We start from the raw sequence: 21,524 nt of genomic DNA on the forward strand, positions 1-21,524 counted from the left end.
CTTCCGAAAGTCAAGGAAAGTGGTATCTAATATTTTCTTGGTCTCATGGACAAATAAAGAGCGTTGGGTCTCACACGACCGCTGTTTCCGGAATCCATGCTGATTCCTTCAGAGTAGATTCTGGGTTTCCAGAAATGACATATGCGAGCAGAAAAATGTTGTAGAATTCTACGACAGATAGATGTCAGAGATATAGGCCTATAGTTTTGCGCATCTGCTCGACGACTCTTCTTGAAAACTGTGGACTACCTGTGCTCCTTTGCAATCATTTGGAACCTTCCGTTCCTCTAGAGACTTGCGGTACACGGCTGTTAGAAGGGGGGGGGGGGGCAAGTTCTTTGAAGGGGACAATATTGTTGTTTAAGGAAAACAATAAATTTAGTGGATAAAAAATAAATCTCGTAACTTTTCTCACCAGGTACAGTTTTTTAAAATGTTTCACGGACATAGTACGAGGGCAGTTCAATAAGTAATGCAACACATTTTTTTTCTGAAACAGGGGTTGTTTTATTCAGCATTGAAATAAACCAGGTTATTCCCCAATCTTTTAGCTACACAACACTATTTTTCAACGTAATCTCCATTCAATGCTACGGCCTTACGCCACCTTGAAATGAGGGCCTGTATGCCTGCACGGTACCATTCCACTGGTCGATGTCGGAGCCAACTCCATTGATTGCCGTTTTGTTTCAGGTTCGAAGTGATGAACCCATGTTTCATCGCCTGTAACAATCTTTGACAAGAAATTGTCACCCTCAGCCACATGACGAGCAAGCAATTCCGCGCAGATGGTTCTCCTTTGCTCTTTATGGTGTTGGGTTAGACAACGAGGGACCCAGCGGGAACAAACCTTTGAATATCGCAACTGGTGAACAATTGTGACAGCACTACCAACAGAGATGTCAAGTTGAGCACTGAGTTGTTTTATGGTGATCCGTCGATCATCTCGAACGAGTGTGTTCGCACGCTCCGCCATTGCAGGAGTCACAGCTGTGCACGGCCGGCCCGCACGCGGGAGATCAGACAGTCTCGCTTGACCTTGCGGCGATGATGACACGCGCTTTGCCCAACGACTCACCGTGCTTTTGTCCACTGCCAGATCACCGTAGACATTCTGCAAGCGCCTATGAATATCTGAGATGCCCTGGTTTTCCGCCAAAAGAAACTCGATCACTGCCCGTTGTTTGCAACGCACATCCGTTACAGACGCCATTTTAACAGCTCCGTACAGCGCTCCCACCTGTCGGAAGTCAATGAAACTATACGAGACGAAGCGGGAATGTTTGAAAATATTCCACAAGAAATTTCCGGTTTTTTCAACCAAAATTGGCCGAGAAAAAAAATGTGTTGCATTACTTATTGAACTGCCCTCGTATTTACCGTTCATTTCATCACGTCATAACCAGTCCCCGTATTTCACCGATCGTTCTGCTGATAGCGTGTGCCTTTTAGAAATGCATGTAGCAACGCGGCGTGTGGGTGGTTGGGTGTTGATTTGGCCGCCGTTAATAACTGGGCTTTGGAAAAGCGGGCTTTAATACGAATTGGAATTCCAGCCGCCTGGGTCCTTATCGGTGGATTTCGAAGGCTTTGCCAGGTAATGAGATAAAGCGCAGCGGAGCCCGCGATCCCGAGCAGTCGATAGCGTTCGCAGCCGGCGGCGTGGAGGCGGTAATAACTCAGCCGGGTCGCGGGAAATGTGGGCCGGCGTTTCCCAATGCTGCTGTTGGCCAACCGGCCCGGGATCCGGAACGTGAGTGTGCGGCGCGGCGTGCTGGGGCGAACTGGGCCAGTTCGTTACTCCCGGCGGCGCGTTGCCTCACCCACCTGCACCCAGACCTGGAGCAGCTGCCGAGCCGACGGCTGCGTCACAACAGCGCGGGGTTTCTTCGTAGGCAGGGCGCGTCTCGGGTCGAGTCATCCACAGGTGTACAGGGTATCCCACATAAAACCGCCACGTCCCACGTCCCGAGATTCAACCAACAACGAACTTGGTGTTGTTGTCTTCAGTTCTGAGACTGGTTTGATGCAGCTGTCCATGCTACTCTATCCCGTGCAAGCTTCATCATCTCCCAGTACCTACTGCAACCTACGTCCTTCTGAATCTGCCTAGTGTATTCATCTCTTAGTCTCCCCCTACGATTTCTACCCTCCGCGCTGCCCTCCAATACTAAACTGGTGATCGCTTGATGCCTCAGAATATGCCCTACCAACCGATCCCTTCTTCTAGTCAAGTTGTGCCACAAACTCCTCCCCAACTCCTCTTCTCCTCAATTCAATTCAATACCTCCTCATTAGTTATGTGATCTACCCATCTAATCTTCAGCATGCTTCTGTAGCACCACATTTCGAAAGCTTCTATTCTCTTCTTGTCCAAACTATTTATCGCCTACATTTCACTTCCATACATGGCTACACTCCATACAAATACTTCTAGAAATCAATTCCTAACGCTTAAATCTATACTCGATGTTAACAGATCTCTTCTTCGAAACTCTGTCCTTGCCATTGCGAGTCTACATTTTATATCCTCCGTACTTCGACCATCATCAGTTCTTTTGCTCCCCCAACACCAAAACTACTTTAAGTGTGTCATTTCCTAATCTAATTCCCTCAACATCACCCGACTTAATTCGACTACATTCCATTATCCTCGTTTTGCTTTTGTTGATGTTCATCCTATATCCTCAAGACACTGTCCATTCCATTCACCTGCTCTTCCAGGTCCTTTGCTGTCTAGAGAATTACAATGTCATCGGCGAACCTAAAAGTTTTTATTTCTTCTCCATGGATTTTAATTCCTACTCCGAATTTTTCTTTTGTTTCCTTTAGTGCTTGCTCCATATAGAGATTGAATAACATCCGGGAGACGCTATAACCCTGTCTCACTCCCTTCCCAACCACTGCTTCCCTTTCATGTCCCTCGACTCTTATAACTGCCATCTGGTTTCTATACAAATTGTAAATAGCATTTCGCTCACTGTATTTTACCGCTGCCACCTTCAGAATTTGGAAGAGAGTATTCCAGTCAACGTTGTCAAAAGTCTTCGGTAAGTCTACAAATGCCAGAAACGTAGGTTTGCCTTTCCTTAATCTACCTTCTAAGACAAGTCGTAGGGTCAGTATTGCCTCACGTGTTCCAACATTTGTACGAACTAACTAAAACATAACACATACTAGTAACATTAAAAAGCATGTAGTTACCTGTTTATAAGGCATTGCTGGCTATGGGCATGGGCAGCCAGGCGTAACTGACATCCTGCTCCGGATCTACGATATTTCCGAACCGGGACAACATTTGATGGTGTTAGTCCCCTCCTCCCACTCGAGCGTTTGAGATAGAACGTCAGAAATTTTAAAACATCGATTTTTCAAACATATGTTAATTTTCAAACTTCCTGTCAGATTAAAACTGTGTGCCGGACCGAGACTCGAACTCGGGACCTTTGCCAATCGCGGGCAAGTGCTCTACTGTGTGAGCTACCCAACCACGACTCACGCCCCCATCCTCACAACTTTACTTCTGCCAGTACCTCGTCTCCTACCTTCCGAACTGCACAGAAGCTCTCCTGTGAAACTTGCGCACCTCTGCTGCAGAGTGAAAATTTCATTTTGGAAACACCCTCCAACCTGTGGCAAATCCATGTCTCCGTAATATCCTTTCTTCCAGGAGTGCTAGTTCTTCAAATTTTGCAGGAAAGCTTCTGTAAAGTTTACTAGGTAGGAGGCGAAGTACTGGCAGAAGTAAGGCTGTAAGGAGGGGGCGGGAGTCTTGCTTGGGTAGCTCAGTTGGTAGAGCACTTGCCCCGAAAGGCAAAGGTCCCGAGTTCGTGTCTCGGTCCGGCACACAGTTTTAATCTGCCAGGAAGTCTCATATCAATGCACACTCCACTGCAGAGTGAAAATCTCATTCTGCATATGTTAATTTTGTAGCGCACTTTTTTCTGAAGAGTTTGATACGTAAAACATATGCTATATGTGATCAAAAGTATCCGGGTACACCCAAAAACATAAGTTTTTCATATCAGGTGCATTGTTCTGCTACCTACTGCCAGGTACTCCGTATCAGCGACCTCAGTAGTCATTACATACATCGTGAGAGAGCAGAATGGGGCGCTCCGCGGAACTGACTGACTTCGAACACGGTCAGTTGATTGGGTGTCACTGGCGTTACGCGAGATTTCCACACTCCTAAACATCCCTAGGTCCACTGTTTCCGATGTGATAGTGAAGTGGAAACGTGAAGGGACACGTACAGCACAAAAGCGTACAGGCCGACCTCGTCTGTTGACTGTCAGAGACCGCTGACAGTTCACCGAGCGAGGTGGCGCAGTGGTTAGACACTGGACTCGCATTCGGGAGGACGACGGTTCAATCCCGCGTCCGGCTATCCTGATTTAGGTTTTCCGTGATTTCCCTAAATCGCTCCAGGCAAATGCCGGGATGGTTCCTTTCAAAGGGCACGGCCGACTTCCTTCCCCGTCCTTCCCTAATCCGGTGAGACCGATGACCTCGCTGTCTGGTCTCCTTCCCCAAAACCAACCAACCAACCGCTGACAGTTCAGGAGGATCGTAATGTGTAATAGCCAGACATCTATCCAGACCATCACACAGCAATTCCAGACCGCATTAGTATCCACTGCAAGTACTTTTACAGTAAGCAGGAGGTGAGGAAACTTTGATTTCGAGCGACTCTTCATAAGCCACACATCACGCCGGTAAATGTCAAACGACGCCTCGCTTGGTGTAAGGAGCGTAAACATTGAACGATTGAATAGTGGAAAAACGTGTGGAGTGACGAATCACAGTACACAATATGGCGATCCGATGCAGGGTGTGGGTATGGGGAATGCCAATTAAACGCCATCTGCCATCGTGTGTAGTGCCAAGAGTAAAATTCGGAGGCGGTGGTGTTATGGTGTGGTCGTGTTTTTCATGGAGGGGGCTTGCACCCCTTGTTGTTTCGCGTGGCACTATCACAGCACAGGCCTACACTGATGTTTTAGGCACCTTCTTGCTTCTCATTGTTGAAAAGCAATTCAACACGATCGAGCGCCTGTTCATAATGGACGGCCTGTGACCGAGTGGTTACACGACAATAACATCCCTGTAATGGACTGGCCTGCACAGTGTCCTGACCTCAAACCTATAGAACACATTTGGGATGTTTTGGAACGCCGACTTCGTACCAGGCCTCACCGACCGACATCGATACCTTTGTTCAGTGCAGTGGAGCTACGGATGTTTAGGGGTGTGGAAATTTCCCATACAGACGTATGACACAAGCGACACCGAATCACCTGACCACGTTCGAAGTCCGTGAGTTCTGCGATGCGCCCCATTCTGCTCTCCCACGATGTCTAATGACTACTGAGGTCGCTGATATGGAGTATCTGGCAGTAGGTGCCAGCACAGTGCACCTAATAAGAAAAATGTGTGAGCCGGCCGCTGTGGCCGAGCGATTCTAGGCGCTTTAGTCCGGAACCGCGTGTCTGCCACGGTCGCAGGTTCGAATCCTGCCTCTGGCATGGATGTGTGTGATGTCCTCACGTTAGTTAAGTTTAAGTTGTTTCAAATCTAGGGGCTGATGTCCTCAGATGTTAAGCCCCATAGTGCTTAGAGCCATTTGAACCATTTGACTTGCCCTAGTGCAATCAAGAGGCTTTCAGAATATGACACAATCATCCGCAAAAGCTGGACAATTTATTGCGGCATCTTTGTTCTTTCCCTCTAGCACGAGGGATAGTTTATGTTCATTCAGTTTTTCATTCAAAATTCTCACCATGACACAGTTGTAAAGAAGTGGAGATAAACAGTCACCTTACGTAACACCTGTATTTAATTTGGAAGGTCGATCTCACACACGCTTTTGGGATTGTTTCTGTCAGAGTTTGTCGAATTGTGTTTGTCAGCTTAGTTTTAACTCCAAATTCACGGATTACTTTGTGTAGTGTTTCCCTATGATGAAAGTCAAAATAAATGGTTCAAATGGCTCTGAGCACTATGGGACTTAACATCTGAGGTCATCAGTCTCCTCGACTTAGAACTACCTAAACCTAACTAACCTAAGGACATCACACACACCCATGCCCGATTCGAACCTGCGACCGTAGCAGCAGCGCGGTTCCGGACTGAAGCGCCTAGAACCGTTCGGCCACAACGACCGGCAGTCAAAATAAAATGTTATTGTTTACGTAATGTAAATGCTTAAAACTGCAACCAGTCACTTTTTTGAATAGTAATTTATTATTCCATGAACCGGTTTTCGAATCTTATCAGGATCGTCATCGGATGGTTTTGTGGAAGTTCCATCGGTATTTCTAGTAGTATGCTGGGTGCTGGCTTATGGGTAGCTTTGTCCTGTTGGTGACCATTTGCTTCCATTTTGAAGGCAGTTCGTACATCACCTCACGCACTTTCACACAATCTGTATGCATTTACACAGTGATAGCGAAACTTCGTTACAAAGATCTTTGTAAAAAGCAACAGTTGTGTAGCACATGCTTGAATGTTGCTGGCAAAGTTTCGCTATCACAGTGTAAATGCATACAGATTGTGTAAAAGTGTATGAAGTGATATACCAACTGGCCATCAAAACGGACGCACACGTATGGACACTAAATCCGTGCATATTGTTGCATGCCAGGACCCAGCATTGTGCTAGAAACACGTTTAACATCCGGAAAAACATCTGAAGATGAACCTGAAAAGGTTGGAAAATTGGTTCATGGGATAATACGAGGGTTGAATAAAAAGTAATGGCTCCACTTTCTTTAATTAATTGGGTTTGGATGGGAGTATTTTAATAAATCAAACGCAGAAATAATCCTTAGAATGTGATCTTTAATTACCAGTGTTTACTTTTCCACATAATCACCAGGCAGTTGAATACATTTCTGCCAACGATGAACCAGTTTTCTGAAGCCGTCAGGGAAGAAGTCGACACTCTGTTTGCGCAACCGCCGTCTCTCAGTTCTCTCGTCGTCTTCATCTGAAGCGTAATGATGTCCCCGCATATCATCTTTCACTATGGGGAACAGATGGAAGTCAGACGGTGCTAAATCTCTGAAGTTCTGCTCTGTTGGCACGTGAAGTGTGTGCTTTGGCATTGTCATGCTGCAGGAAAACATTTCCTTTTTCCGTTCGCACCCTTGTTAACCGTCGTTTCAGAGTTCGCAGCGTTGTGATGTAACGCTCTGAATTTATTGTTGTTCCACGAACAAGGAAACAACACGGATGACACAATCTGCTTCCCAGAACACTGTGGCCATGATTTTTCCAGCTGAGGGCTGCGTCTTGAATTTCTCTTTCTGGGGCGAGCCTTTGTGTCGATGTCCCATAGACTGACGTTTCGTCTCCGGATCGTAATGGTGTGCCCACTTTTCGTCACCTGTCACAGTTGAATTGAGAAAGGCGTCACCTTCATTCACGTAACGCGAGAGGATTTGCGCTTTCATTCCGTGAGTCAGCAATAATGTCGCCCACACGTTCTTGTGAAATGCGTATTGTGCTTGCAGTTTCTCTGAGTGATACGACGATCGTCCTGAACCAGTATGTCAACATTTTGCTCGTGAAATTGGGTGGTTGTTGCCAAAGGATGTCCAACTCTTTGTCAAGCAGGTCAGATGTTCCCGCCTCAACATTTTTAAACTTAATCGCCCAATGACGCACATACTCACATCGAAACAACCGCCATAAACTGCTTTCATTCTCTGATGAATCTCCTTCTGGGTGACACCTTCTGCTGTCAAGAATTCAATGACTGCACGTTGCTTAAATCGCACTGACCAACCGTCTGCGCAGGGTTCCATATTACACTGTAACAACACAACCGTGCCCGCCAACTAGAGCTGTGGAGAAGAGGCTACCGCAGTGTTGCCAAATCTAAAAAACCCGAGTCGCTAGATTCATTATCAAAAGTCGCTAGAAAGTCGCTAAAACTGATTTTACTAGGGGTGTACTGAAAATTTCGTGCTGTGAATGTGCAATAAGCCGAGGGGGTGGGGGGGTAATAAAGTATTAATAAAAATTGTCTCATACCTAATTGCTATATTGTCTTAATTAAATGACGCATCGCTTGCAACAACATACATATAAAATACGCTAACGTTTAATTAAACATATTATCATAATTGACGTATTGTTTCAATCACAGTAGTCAAATATACTAGAAATATACAACTATATTTGTAACAAAAGAAAGCAAGAACTCAAATTAGGTTACAAAATATATACATACCGGTATGTGAGCTATTCATCGCCGTCACTCAGAAGATCGAATAACTCTTCTGTTTCATGCTCTGACAGTATTCACTGAGGCGTGCGAAACTGCAAGCTGAAGAGAGTGACAAATGCAATGGATCACTACCAAATGCTTCGAACCATATTCTCTCTTGAGTTGATCGAAAAGCCCATTGTTTATTCCAACTATTGCAGAAGCATTATCTGTGCCAATTCCTACCATATTAGCGATTGGAAGTTTGAGATGTTTCAAAGAATTCATAAGAACAGCAGCCGGATTTCTTGCATCTACAGTTTCTACTACAGCGAGTTTGAGAAATGCTGATCTAATGGTTTGGTTGTTTACACTACAGTACCGTATAAGGATACCTAGTATTTTAGATATTCATACATCTGTGGATTCATCTATAAGTACACTGTATTTTTGGTCACCTATATCTTCAACTAATTATTGTGTAAAATATGGAGCCAAAACTTCATTTATAATGTTAGTGCACTTTTTACGATGTTATTGCATGTTTTTAGCGCCCTCATCACCGGAAAACACTTAGTGTACAGTATTCCTAAATGATCTACAGCTAAAATAGAACAATGTTCAGCAATAAATAAAGGAAGGACGCCTTCCTCTCTGCTTGCTATTCTAAGTGTAGTGTTTGAAACAATTTTCACACGTAGGGTGGTTTGTGTTTTTTAATTAAATTTTTTGTTTATGCTTAATAGTTTTCGAATGCTTTCTAATATTGCACAATTTAGCATAAAACTCTGTTGCACATACTTGACATCTTGCCTTAGATAAGTCTCCAACGACTAGTTTCAGCCACCCATTGAATTCAGGTTCTGCTTCCCACGCATCCCGATATTTTTGAGCGTACTGCTTCTTCTTCTGCAGTAAATCCATTATGTAAGTCACCACAACATAAGTTTCACCAATTTATAATCACTGAAAATACATTAAAACTCGGGCGAACTAGAGGTCATCAAACAATCTACTCACTCAGTAACTCGATATTAGTCCTATTGTTCATTGTTTAAAACGTAATAATTTCTGAGATACCCCAACCGAATTGTTCTTGTTACCACTGAGAATGTGTTAATAATTTGACTACGAGTTAACATTTCGAAAAATTAGAGGTTGCTGGACAGAACTGTATTCTATTATACTTAATATTACGTATGTTTTTTGTCAATTCGAAAAATAAAGGGAGTTCAAAAGTTGAAGAATTGTAGATCGATACTCTATCGACGATAACAGGCTAGTGGGTAATGAATAATGAATTGTTGTATAGTCAAGGTTTTCTTACTCTGTAGGTAATTCCTACATTCGGGTTTACTAAATGCTGAACAATGCTACATGATCTGCTAAGATCTTAATTTAATTTAGTAAATCTAGAACAAAGTCAGTGTAGTACCCATTCTATAGTTAAAATCTTAGTTTTGTTAATGAAAATACTGGCCCAAAATAGTTTTGATTTGTACTTCAAAAGTCGTCAGTACTGCAAAAGTCGCCATATTAGTCGCTAAATAATTTTTGTCGCCAAAAAGTTTTTTTTGTCGCAAAGACGAAGGCAAAAGTCGCCATTTCTAGCGACAAAGTCGCGAAATTGGCAACACTGGGCTACCGGAACAAGTCAGTACCTGCCGCATACCATTGCTGCCATCTGTTGAAGAGTTGCGAAGGTGGAGACATTACTTTCCAGTCAACCCCCGTAAATAACTGTTCAAAAAAGGTGACTGGTTGCAGTTTTATGTGCTTTGTATTCAATTAGCCCCCACGGGTTCTATAATATCCGTAATGGATAAGCTTCAACTGTTTAAATAATTACTATTACTCACCCGGTTCGGAGAGCCGGTACACCGGCTAGAATATGCGACATCGTGGAAACGGCAGATCCGCTGTTGACGGCTGCAAGGGCTACAGATTGCGACACGGCTACCCTCGTGGCTTTCCGCACGGCTACACGTGTACATCCTGCTTTCGGCGTATCAGCACCGCCTGTCGTCAGTCATAGATCAACAGATCTAACTTACATAATTATCGAGAGCTGTCAGTGTGGCACGAGTCCGCCGCATGGAACCGTCGTCCAGTGTTCTGACTCCAATATGTGAAGACTTACGGAAGACGAAATAGATGAAGTTAAGGAATTCTGCTACCAGGGCAGGAAAATAAACAGTGACGGACGGAGATAGGACATCAGAAGCAGACCAGCACGGGCAAAAAGGCCGTTCCTGGCCAACAGAAGTCTACCAGTATCAAATACCGGCATTAATTTGAGGTAGAAATTTCTGAGAATGTACGTCTGGAATACAGCATTGTATGGTAGTGAAGCATGGATTGTTACAAAACTGGAACAGAAGAGAATCGAAGTACAGGGTTATTACAAATGATTGAAGCCATTTCACAGCTCTACAAGAACTTTATTATTTGATATATTTTCACAATGCTTTGCACACACATACAGAAACTCAAAAAGTTTTTTTAGGCATTCACAAATGTTCGATATGTGCCCTTTTAGTGATTCGGCAGACATCAAGCCGATAATCAAGTTCCTCGGCACAGCATGTCCCCACCAATGAGTTCGAAAGCATCGTTGATGCGAGCTCGCAGTTCTGGCACGTTTCTTGGTAGAGGAGGTTTAAACACTGAATCTTTCACATAACCCCACAGAAAGAAATCGCATGGGGTTAAGTCGGGAGAGCGTGGAGGCCATGGCACGAATTGCTGATCGTGATCTCCACCACGACCGATCCATCGGTTTTCCAATCTCCTGTTTAAGAAATGCCGAACATCACGATGGAAGTGCGGTGGAGCACCATCCTGTTCAAAGATGAAGTCGGCGCTGTCGGTCTCCAGTTGTGGCATGAGCCAATTTTCCAGTATGTCCAGATACACGTGTCCTGTAACGTTTCTTTCGCAGAAGAAAAAGGGGCCGTAAACTTTAAACCGGTAAACTTTAAACCGTGAGATTGCACAAAAGACGTTAACTTTTGGTGAATTCCGAATTTGCTGCACGAATGCGTGAGGATTCTCTACCGCCCAGATTCGCACATTGTGTCTGCTCACTTCACCATTAAGGAAAAATGTTGCTTCATCACTGAAAACAAGTTTCGCACTGAACGCATCCTCTTCCGTGAGCTGTTGCAACCGCGCCGAAAATTCAAAGCGTTTGACTTTGTCATCGGGTGTCAGGGCTTGTAGCAATTGTAAACGGTAAGGTTTCTGCTTTAGCCTTTTCCGTAAGATTTTCCAAACAGTCGGCTGTGGGTACGTTTAGCCCCCTGCTTGCTTTATTCGTCGACTTCTGCGGGCTACGCGTGAAACTTACCCGCACGCGGTCAACCGTTTCTTCGCTCAATGCAGGCCGACCCGTTGATTTCCCCTTACAGAGGCATCCAGAAGCTTTAAACTGCGCATATCATCGCCGAATGGAGTTAGCAGTTGGTGGATCTTTGTTGAACTTCGTCCTGAAGTGTCGTTGCACTGTTATGACTGACTGATGTGAGTGCAGTTCAAGCACGACATACGCTTTCCCGGCTCCTGTCGCCATTTTGTCTCACTGCGCTTTCGAGCGCTCTGGCGGCAGAAACCTGAAGTGCGGCTTCAGCCGAACAAAACTTCATGCGTTTTTCTACGTATCTGTAGTGCGTCGTGACCATATGTCAATGAATGGAGCTACAGTGAATTTATGAAATCGCTTGAATCATTTGTAATAGCCCTGTATTTGATATGTGGTGCTACAGACGAATGTTGAAAATTAGGTGGACTGACAAGGTAAGGAATGAGGAGGTTCTGTGCAGGATCGGAAAGGAAAGGAAAGGAATATGTGGAAAACACTGATGAGAAGGGACATCTGTTAAGACATGAAGGAATGACTCCCATGGTACTATAGGGAGCTGTAGAGGAAGACAGAGATTGGAATACATCTAGCATATAATTGCGGACGTACGTTGCAAGTGCTACTCTGAGATGGACAGGATAGGAGCAGGCGTCTGCATGGGGTCTGAATGCGGTACAGAAAGAAGAGATCGCGCTACACGAAAAACACAACACTTTCCCTCTAGCCACTCGACAGGAGGTGATAATGTTCCCGTTCCCCCTTCAAGCTAGACAAGTTTCGTTCTTTGTAGTTTTTTCGTTTGACGCTTATTTCGTGATATATGTGGCCCGGTCACGATCAATGGACAACCCTGTATATATATGGGGTATATTCCCGAGATTCCGTCATTTTACCTGGATAAATGAGGGACATCTCAGGGAATTTCAGGAATTACATTGAAAATTTCGAATTCTATTTCTTAACCGACCCGCTGGAATTTAACTTCGTTGAGTTACATAAATCGCAAATTTTAAAACACTTGATATTTCAGCGTGTGTTAATTATATGAATGTTATTGCATATAAATTATCAGTGTTAAAGTATGTTCAAACTACTGCTTATGGCCAGTATATCTCAGCCGAGAACAAACAAAAGTCGTTATTGTGACATTGCGGACCCCCCCCCCCCCCCCCAAAGCTGAACGTTTGTCAGGGACATCTTATGACATCTTGCTCCCCATACCTGTAATTTTCTGAATTTTTTCCAGACTCGAATAGGCACCCTGGTTACCAAAAATCTTGAAAAGTTCTTGACCAATTTATTTCAGATTGTTACTCGATATTCTTATAAAAGTTAGGACAGACAAAGCTGTAAAATATACAGGATGATTCAAAAAGAATACCACAACTTTAGGAAAACTCTGCAACAACAAAAGGCAGAGCTAAGCACTATCTGTCGGCGAATTAAGGGAGCTATAAAGTTTCATTTAGTTGTACATTTGTTCGCTTGAGGCGCTGTTGACTAGGCGTCAGCGTCAGTTGATGCTAAGATGGCGACCGCTAAACAGAAAGCTTTTTGTGTTATTGAGTACGGCAGAAGTGAATCGACGACAGTTGTTCAGCGTGCATTTCGAACGAAGTATGGTGTTAAACCTCCTGATAGGTGGTGTATTAAACGTTGGTATAAACAGTTTACAGAGAATGGGTGTGCAAAGGGAAAAGTTCTGGACGGCCGAGAACGAGTGATGAAAATGTAGCACGCATCCAGCAAGCATTTGTTCGCAGCCCAGGAAAATCGACTCGCAGAGCTAGCAGAGAGCTGCAAATTCCACAATCATCTGTATGGAGAGTCCACATTGGCACTTATCTGTCCGTAACTACCTGAACGTCAACTACCCGAGGCGATGGATCGGTCGCCAGGCAGCCCGTGACAGAGCACTTCATCACTGGCCTCCAAGAAGCCCTGATCTTACCCCCTGCGATTTTTTCTGATGGGGGTATGTTAAGGATATGGTGTTTCGGCCACCTCTCCCAGCCACCATTGATGATTTGAAACGAGAAATAACAGCAGCTATCCAAACTGTTACGCCTGACATGCTACAGAGAGTGTGGAACGAGTTGGAGTATCGGGTTGATATTGCTCGAGTGTCTGGAGGGGGCCATATTGAACATCTCTGAACTTGTTTTTGAGTGAAAAAAAAACCTTTTTAAATGCTCTTTGTAATGATGTATAACAGAAGGTTATATTATGTTTCTTTCATTAAATAAACATTTTTAAAGTTGTGGTATTCTTTTTGAATCACCCTGTATAACGATGCATTTATTCATTATTTCTGTCCTCCGGTTGTTGTTGTCTGCTGTGTTCCGTGTATCTTTCATTGACAGTACTGTCAGTAATTTGTTGATTGGCAAAAAGATTGGTCTCGGTGACCACCACCATTCCCAAAACTGGATAGAAAAAAAGAAAATAAAGGAACGATCGGTAGAAATCCATTTAATCACTCTTCCTGTCATTTTAGTTTTGATATGATCCTTCACTAAATGTGGTGTTAAAACTCTTCGTGTTACACCATGCCGAGTAGCTACGGAGGCACATTTGCTGATTCCGCAACAGTTGGTCTCTTTCTTTTCCCCGGCCCGCCTGCGTCTGAATCTCGGAATCACGATCACGAGTATTCGGGATCGTCGCCGTCGGATTCTTAGCCAAACTGACTGGCCTGACTGCCACTCAATTTTCTTTCCCACCCCACCGAACCCGCAATTGTCTCCGTATCGGATATGGTCACAAGCTCAAACCTTCACGGAAACAGAGTTCGATAACGTTGCCGTGCGATTGTAAAGGGGCCTGGACACGTTCAATATTTATTGTCAATACTAGTTTGTCAGACTTTCAATTCAAAGAAGCGACCTCACACTGTTAGGAACACTGACAAAAATTGTGTGTTGACAGTGTCACGAGATTAAGATGTCTAAAATCCCAAAGAATGCGCGTGCAGCAGTTAAATATAACTGCTACAGCTACAGCTTCCAACCAGCAGAAAACAACGAGAAAGAGGAAATGGGGTCAGAGATTGGTTGCAAAAGGCCACTGGGTCACATGTAAATTTACTGACTCGAATCAGAATCACGGACCCGAAAGATTTCATAGATTATTTTCCGATGAGTTTTGCATCGTACAAGTTGTTATTGTTGATATGTGCTAAATTAGAGAAACGGAATGCGTTAACGGAAGAGGCGGTCGCATTCGACAAGAGATTAGGAGTTTTGCTTCTATAACATCAGCAAGCACAGTAAAGTTCTGTGGAAACCTCTGAAGCAGTTATATCTGCCTGACGAGGACCTGTTCAAGCAGTTAACGAAAACACTTTTTTTTTTTACCTTTGAGGTGATTTGGTGAAACTGACATGCATTTCGCAGACTTCTTACTAGTAATTGCAGATATGAGACGTATCTTTCGAAATGGGAGCGTTTTTCTACACTGCAATGTAACACAACGTATACTATATTTTCAGAGTAATGAAGTAAGGAGTGCCATAGAGAATGATTACCCTCGCATAGGCCTGTTAAAATTCTTGGGTTAAGACTCGGTAAAAATTTGAAGTATGATATACACAACGGCGAATTGAAATAATAAATGAAATAAACAGTGCACGCTAACGACGCGTGGCTGGTTCCTGAAGCTCTGTCAAAATCTGTACGGAGAATATTGTCAAACAGTCAATATTTGACCTCAAGCATTCAGCATGTACTGACAGCGCCGACAATTTTTTGAAGTCCGTCAATACTGGTCATCAATATTTCTAGTACTGACAATGCGTCAATACGCACCCTCAGACGGTCAATATATTGACAGTTTGACAATATCATTGAACGTGTGAGGGGCCCCTTAAAAGAGGTAAACGAAAGGAAAAAGGGCAGACTGCAAGAGTCGACTGTCACCAAAAGTGTACAGCGTCGCCAGGAGGCAAGGGCAACTATAGAGGGTGTTCCAAAAATCGACGGCAAAACTTCGAGAATTGATTTCTCATGTAAAAAAAAGGAAAAAAAATCTAGTAAACATGGGCTATAAAATGCATACCTTAAGCGATATGGGACTGTTCTGTAGGAGCGATGTTTCACAGCAACGAATATCAACTGGTGCTCATAGATCGTCAGGTATGCATTTTAGAGCCCCTGTTTAGTAGAATTTTTTGTTTTTAGATAAGGAATACATTCCTGTGGTTTCACAGTCGATTTTTTGGAACACCCTACGTATCCATTTTAATTCAGTGTAGTTGTGTATACGAATTACACACACCGCCTGGAACATGTGCATCAACTTCGTGCACCTGGCCATCGTGGGAAGTCATATTACGTAGCCATTTAATACACATGGAAGCCAATGTATTAATGGTAACTCCCCCTGGATTACGTGACTTGTAGCAAAAACTGTAATCTGTGATAACCAAACCAATCTGATTTCTTCGGCGAAGAAACACTTTTTGGTGACTTGGACAGCTTCTTGTGTTCTTTCGTGAATTGTGTATTTAAATTGTGTATTTCTTTCCATGTCGCGTTGCACAATTTGGTATGTTTTTGACAGATTCTCCACAGCGGGGTTTATCAAGCTTTTCCGTCGCGCCCCGTTCTGAAACACACATTATTTTGTCACCCCTCCCCCATTTTTACTTCCTCAGCACTTCTCATACTTCGTACAAAAACGGCCCATGATGCTTACTTTCACCTGTATAATTGCAATTATTAATTCCCATAATAGCATTAATTAGTGTGTGTCCTTTGAGAACAAAAGAGTTCATTTTTTTAAAAAAATTATAATATTTGTGTTGTTCAAAGGTGATGAAAATGAACAATTACAACTAGTTTATAAATAACATGTTTAGTTATTTATTGTAACAGCAACTACAGTCGGACACTAAAGTCTACATACACCCTACAAATAACACTCGAAGTCAAAATAAATCAAGAAAATGTTACGTATTCGCTTTCTGTGACATAAACAGACATGTTAGCGACTGAAAAACAACATTTACACTACATAATTAATTGTTGTTGTCTTCAGTCCTGAGACTGGTTTGCTGCAGCTCTCCATGCTACTCTATCCTGTGCAAGCTTCATCTCCCAGTACCTACTGCAACCTACATCCTTCTGAATCTGCTTAGTGTATTCATCTCTTGGTCTCCCTGTACGATTTTTACCCTCCACGCTGCCCTCCAGTACTAAATTGGTGATCCCTTGATGCCTCAGAACATGTCATACCAACCGATCCCTTCTTCTAGTCAAGTTGTGCCACAACTTGTACCAAAACAGTTGCATTCGCCTCCCCAGTCACCAGACATTAACCCAATTGAGCATCTTTGGGGAGAAGTAAAGCGTAGGGGAAAAAAAGCAACATCAAAAGCAAAGATGATTTAAAAACAGCCTTACAGTGCCTCCGGAAGTACGACAGTGTTGTAGTGCCTCAATTTTGCGTTAATGGATATGGACTTTTTGTTATAATAGTTCCATGTGAGTTTATATGCTTTCTGTAGTTTATTCTTTCCTCATTGGCCTTTAGGTTGATCCCTGATGACTGGATGATTTCTCCCATGTACTTAAAATGTGGTACTTGTACGATTTTCCCGTGGGTTGTCACAATAGGCAATTTGTCTTGTGGCACTCTTTCTATGTACTGGGTTTTCTCATACGAAATTTGCAGCCCAGTTCTTTGTGCAATTTCGTGTAACTTCTCTATGGCACTGTGGCTTCTTTTCTATTATTTGTGAGGATTGCAAGGTCACCTGCAAAAGCTAAACACTTCACATTGAATCTATTATCTTTTCTAATGCCAATTTGTCCTGATAACTTTTTCAAGAATGATATTAAAGACTAGTGGTGAAAGTTCGTCACCCTGTCGCACTCCAGTTTGGATTTCAAATGGTTCAGAGATATCCCCCACAAATGGCTAGAGACAAAGCATTAACAATCTGATGATCGTCCAATTTCTGCCAGTTCAGAAGTGAGAAGTGCAGCAGTCAAGTGATTTACAAACAGTAAGTACGGTGCACACGTCTGAACTTAGTTGATTTTAAATGGGATTACTGTGTGCAGGCCAAGCAAGTGGCGTAGTGCTGAGGAGTAATTCAGGGGAAAGGAAGTATGTTTTGTAAGAAATGTCTAAACTCGCTGCGCATAGTTAGCTTTTTATCTCAGGAGTAGTTGTGGGTTGCGCTTTCGATGCCCTCGCGCGCGCGCGCGCACACACACTCACACTCAATATCATTCATCTTTCATCATTTTAAAAGCAAAAGTTAGTCTTTCATTCTACAGTTTAGTTAGGTGCTGAAGTTGGCGATAATGTTGGGGGAAGAAAGTGGGGACACTAGATAATGTCTAATTGCACTGTGGGGTAATAATGGCCGAAGAAAGATTGGAAACCACTGCATAAGGAGCTATATTGTTTCTCTCTTTCTCTCTCTCTCTTGCAATTGTTCACATCACCACAAGTTAGATGGACCAGCTGACTGGCCAGTGCCGCCAGAGTTAAATATGCCGGTAAAGCAGTGGTCCTTTATTAATAAGTCGATGAGCGCGTAACGCACCGCATAAAACGTTTCCTTATAACTGTACTTTGTGATATTCGCTATTTTTGGCTTCATTAAAACAGCAAATAGCTAATACTTTCAGCCAGAAGGCAAATACTTGTTTATAATAAGGCGTCGCATAGCGACGGTGGAATTTTCTAAATAATGTAATTCGTCGTCTTTGGGCGGCAATATAAACAGAAAAATACGGATAGATATGCGATCCTTCACTATTTTGTTCGCTGGAGAACCAATGAAGCCTTGAGCGCTAAAAAGACTTGTACTGTTTTTCTTAAGTAAGACGGTCGCAGACTTGTGGCGGTCTGATCTAACTTTTTACAAAATAAATAAAAACGTGTTCCGTCTGAGTGAAGTGTAAAAAGAAGAACTGTTATAACTTACCGTGACGACGCACGAGCGACTCAAGAGGATAATGGCTATATAAAAGAGCGCTCAGTGGACATGAAACGGACATAAAAACCTACCGTCATTGTAGTACTAAGCTTAAGGTACGATACGTGTTTTAGTTATGATAAATATTTGTTCTGGGAATACTGAACCATTTAGCAGTGCTCATTCCTATTATCTCCTCAGTATTATTTTCATTTTAATTATGCATTTTGCTAATATTACAGACACCAAGATCAGCAGTCCAATGTGCGTGTTACATTGATAAAAAGAAAACTGTTTTATCGTCTTCTTGCATCAGCTTTAATATTGAATTTCCCTTTTGTGTGATGTTAGTTCTTTTTGCGCCCTTAAGAACTTTCTGGTTCCTTGGGAAATTGTTTTGTCATGGCAATAACTTCACCACCGGGTATGATCGTATCTACGATCATGAAGTAATTAGAAAGACGATTATGCAATTTCTTAATCAATAGCACGCTAGCTGTGACTGCTTCAAGCCACGCGAAACTGCAATTAAAGACTATTGACATTTCATAATGCAATATTTTATGACAGTGGTCAATCCATGATTCTTACGCCAATTGTGATTGATAAAACAGTAAGCGAAATCTCAATTTCCAACTTTTCCATTGAATAACATCACTTTTATTAGGTTACATCACAACTTGTCCGCTCCACGTGATTCGAAATCCAATGAGATTCAAGCAAACGCTGCAGAATACATGGTGTAATGTTTACATCGGGTTTATCCATGTGTTGAGCAGAGTTTAGTATTTATTGTTCGCAGTCGAGTGCTCAGCAGTAACGAATTGTCGTTTTGCAGGGCGGACATCGCGCTGATCGGGCTGGCGGTGATGGGCCAGAACCTGATCCTCAACATGAACGACCACGGCTTCACGGTGTGCGCCTACAACCGCACCACGGAGAAGGTGGACGCCTTCCTGGCCAACGAGGCCAAGGGCACCAAGGTCGTGGGCGCCAAGTCGCTGGAGGACATGGTCTCCAAACTGAAGAAGCCGCGCCGCGTCATGATGCTCGTCAAGGGTGAGTCTTATGGGACCTGAAAACGTACCTGGAGTTGGTGACGTCACAGCGTTCCAAAACACTGCGGAGAGTGAAATACACTACTGGCCATTAAAATTGGTACATCACGAAGATGACGTACTACAGACGCGAAATTTAACTGACAGGAAGATGATGCTGTGTATGCAAATGATTAGCTTCTCAGAGCATTCACACAAGGTTGGCGACGGTGGCGACACCTACAACGTGCTGACATGAGTTTCCAACCGATTTCTCATACGCAAACAGCAGTTGACCGGCGTTGCCTGGTGAAACGTTGTTGTGATGCCTCGTGCTAAGGATGAGAAACGCGTACCATCACGTTTCCAACTTTGATAAAGCTCGGATTGTAGCCTATCACGATTACGGTTTATCGTATCGCGACATTGCTGCTCACGTTGATCGAGATCCGATGACTGTTAGCAGGATATGGAATCGGAGGGTTCAGGAGGGTAATACGGAACGCCGTGCTGGATCCCAACGGCCTCGTATCGCTAGCAGTCGAGATGACAGGCATCTTATCCGCACGGCTGTAACGGATCGTGCAGCCACGTCTCGATCCCTGAGTAGGCAGATGGGGACGTTTGCGAGACAACAACCATCTGCACGAACAGTTCGACGACGTTTGCAGCAGCACGGACTATCAGCTCGGAGACCGTAACTGCGGTTACCCTTGACGCTACATCACAGACAGGAGTGCCTGCGACGGTGTACTCGACGATGAACCTGGGTGCACGAATGGCAAAACGTCATTTTTCCGGATGAATCCAGGTTCTGTTTACAGCATCGCGATGGTCGTATCCATGTTTGGCGACATCGCGGTGAACGCACATTGGAAGCGTGTATTCCTCATCGCCAAACTGGCGTATCACCCGGCGTGATGGTATGGGGTGCCATTGGTTACACGTCTCGGTCACCTCTTGTTCGTACTGACGCCACTTTGAACAGTGGACGTTTCATTTCAGATATGTTACGACCCGTGGCTCTACCCTTCATTCGATCCCCGCCAAACCCTACATTTCAGCAGGATAATGCACGACCGCATGTTGCAGGTCCTGTACGGGCATTTCTGGATACAGAAAATGGCTGACTGCTGCCCCGGCCAGCACATTCTCCAGATCTCTCACCAATTGAAAATGTCTGGCTAATGGTGGCCGAGCAACTGACTCGTCACAATACGCCAGTCACTACTCTCGATGAAGTGTGGTATCGTGTTGAAGCTGCATGGGCAGCTCTACCTGTACACGCCATCCAAGCTCTGTTTGACTCAGTGCCCGGGCATATCGAGACCGTTATTATGGCCAGAGGTGGTTGTTCTTGGTACTGATTTCTCAGGATCTATGCACGCAAACTGCGTGAAAATGTAATCACATGTCAGTTCTAGTATAATATATTTGTCCAATGAATACCCGTTTATCATCTGCATTTGTTCTTGGTGTAGCAATTTTAATGGCCAGTAGTGTATAAGCGCCAGGCCAAAGATCGTACAAGGTGCGGATATCGACACACATCGCTGCTGCCACTCGCAGAGAGAGAGGATAACAGCAAAATAGCGATAACCGCGGGAGGCTAAACACAGAATAGCAATCAAGGTTTAATCCAACGCATAACACGAGCCAGCCACGGCTCAAATATCCTGTAATTTTTTCTTCTTCTTCTTCTTCCAAATACGCTTTTTCTAAAGATATAGAAAAATGGAGAAGACTTACTTTCCGAACATGACTCAGAATTCGACCAACTAATTAAAGTACTTAACAGCATACTGGCATCTGTGACGATGTCAACAGAGGTGGTCGTCGAAAGCTCCAGACTGATTAGATATCTGATGTGGCAAGAACTCCGTGAAGCATTTCCTCAGGAATGTTGCCACGGAAAACTGTCAATTTACTGTGTGTGCTTGAAGGTGATACATGTAGGTGCATGTGCGTGTGCGCTACGTA

General features: G+C 43.8%; 1 protein-coding gene across 1 annotated transcript in view; it reads left to right on the plus strand.

Annotated features, from left to right (window-relative positions):
- LOC126108494 (6-phosphogluconate dehydrogenase, decarboxylating) overlaps window positions 1-21,524 on the plus strand; it is a 159,004-nt gene that overhangs the window by 60,793 nt on the left and 76,687 nt on the right. The window contains exon 2 of the mRNA XM_049913751.1: window positions 19,346-19,566. Within this exon, the coding sequence (XP_049769708.1) occupies window positions 19,346-19,566 (221 nt within the window). The remainder of the gene's footprint in view (window positions 1-19,345; window positions 19,567-21,524) is intronic.

The sequence above is a fragment of the Schistocerca cancellata genome, chromosome 11 (genome assembly GCF_023864275.1).
Source record: "Schistocerca cancellata isolate TAMUIC-IGC-003103 chromosome 11, iqSchCanc2.1, whole genome shotgun sequence".
In the NCBI taxonomy this organism is placed as follows: domain Eukaryota; kingdom Metazoa; phylum Arthropoda; class Insecta; order Orthoptera; family Acrididae; genus Schistocerca; species Schistocerca cancellata.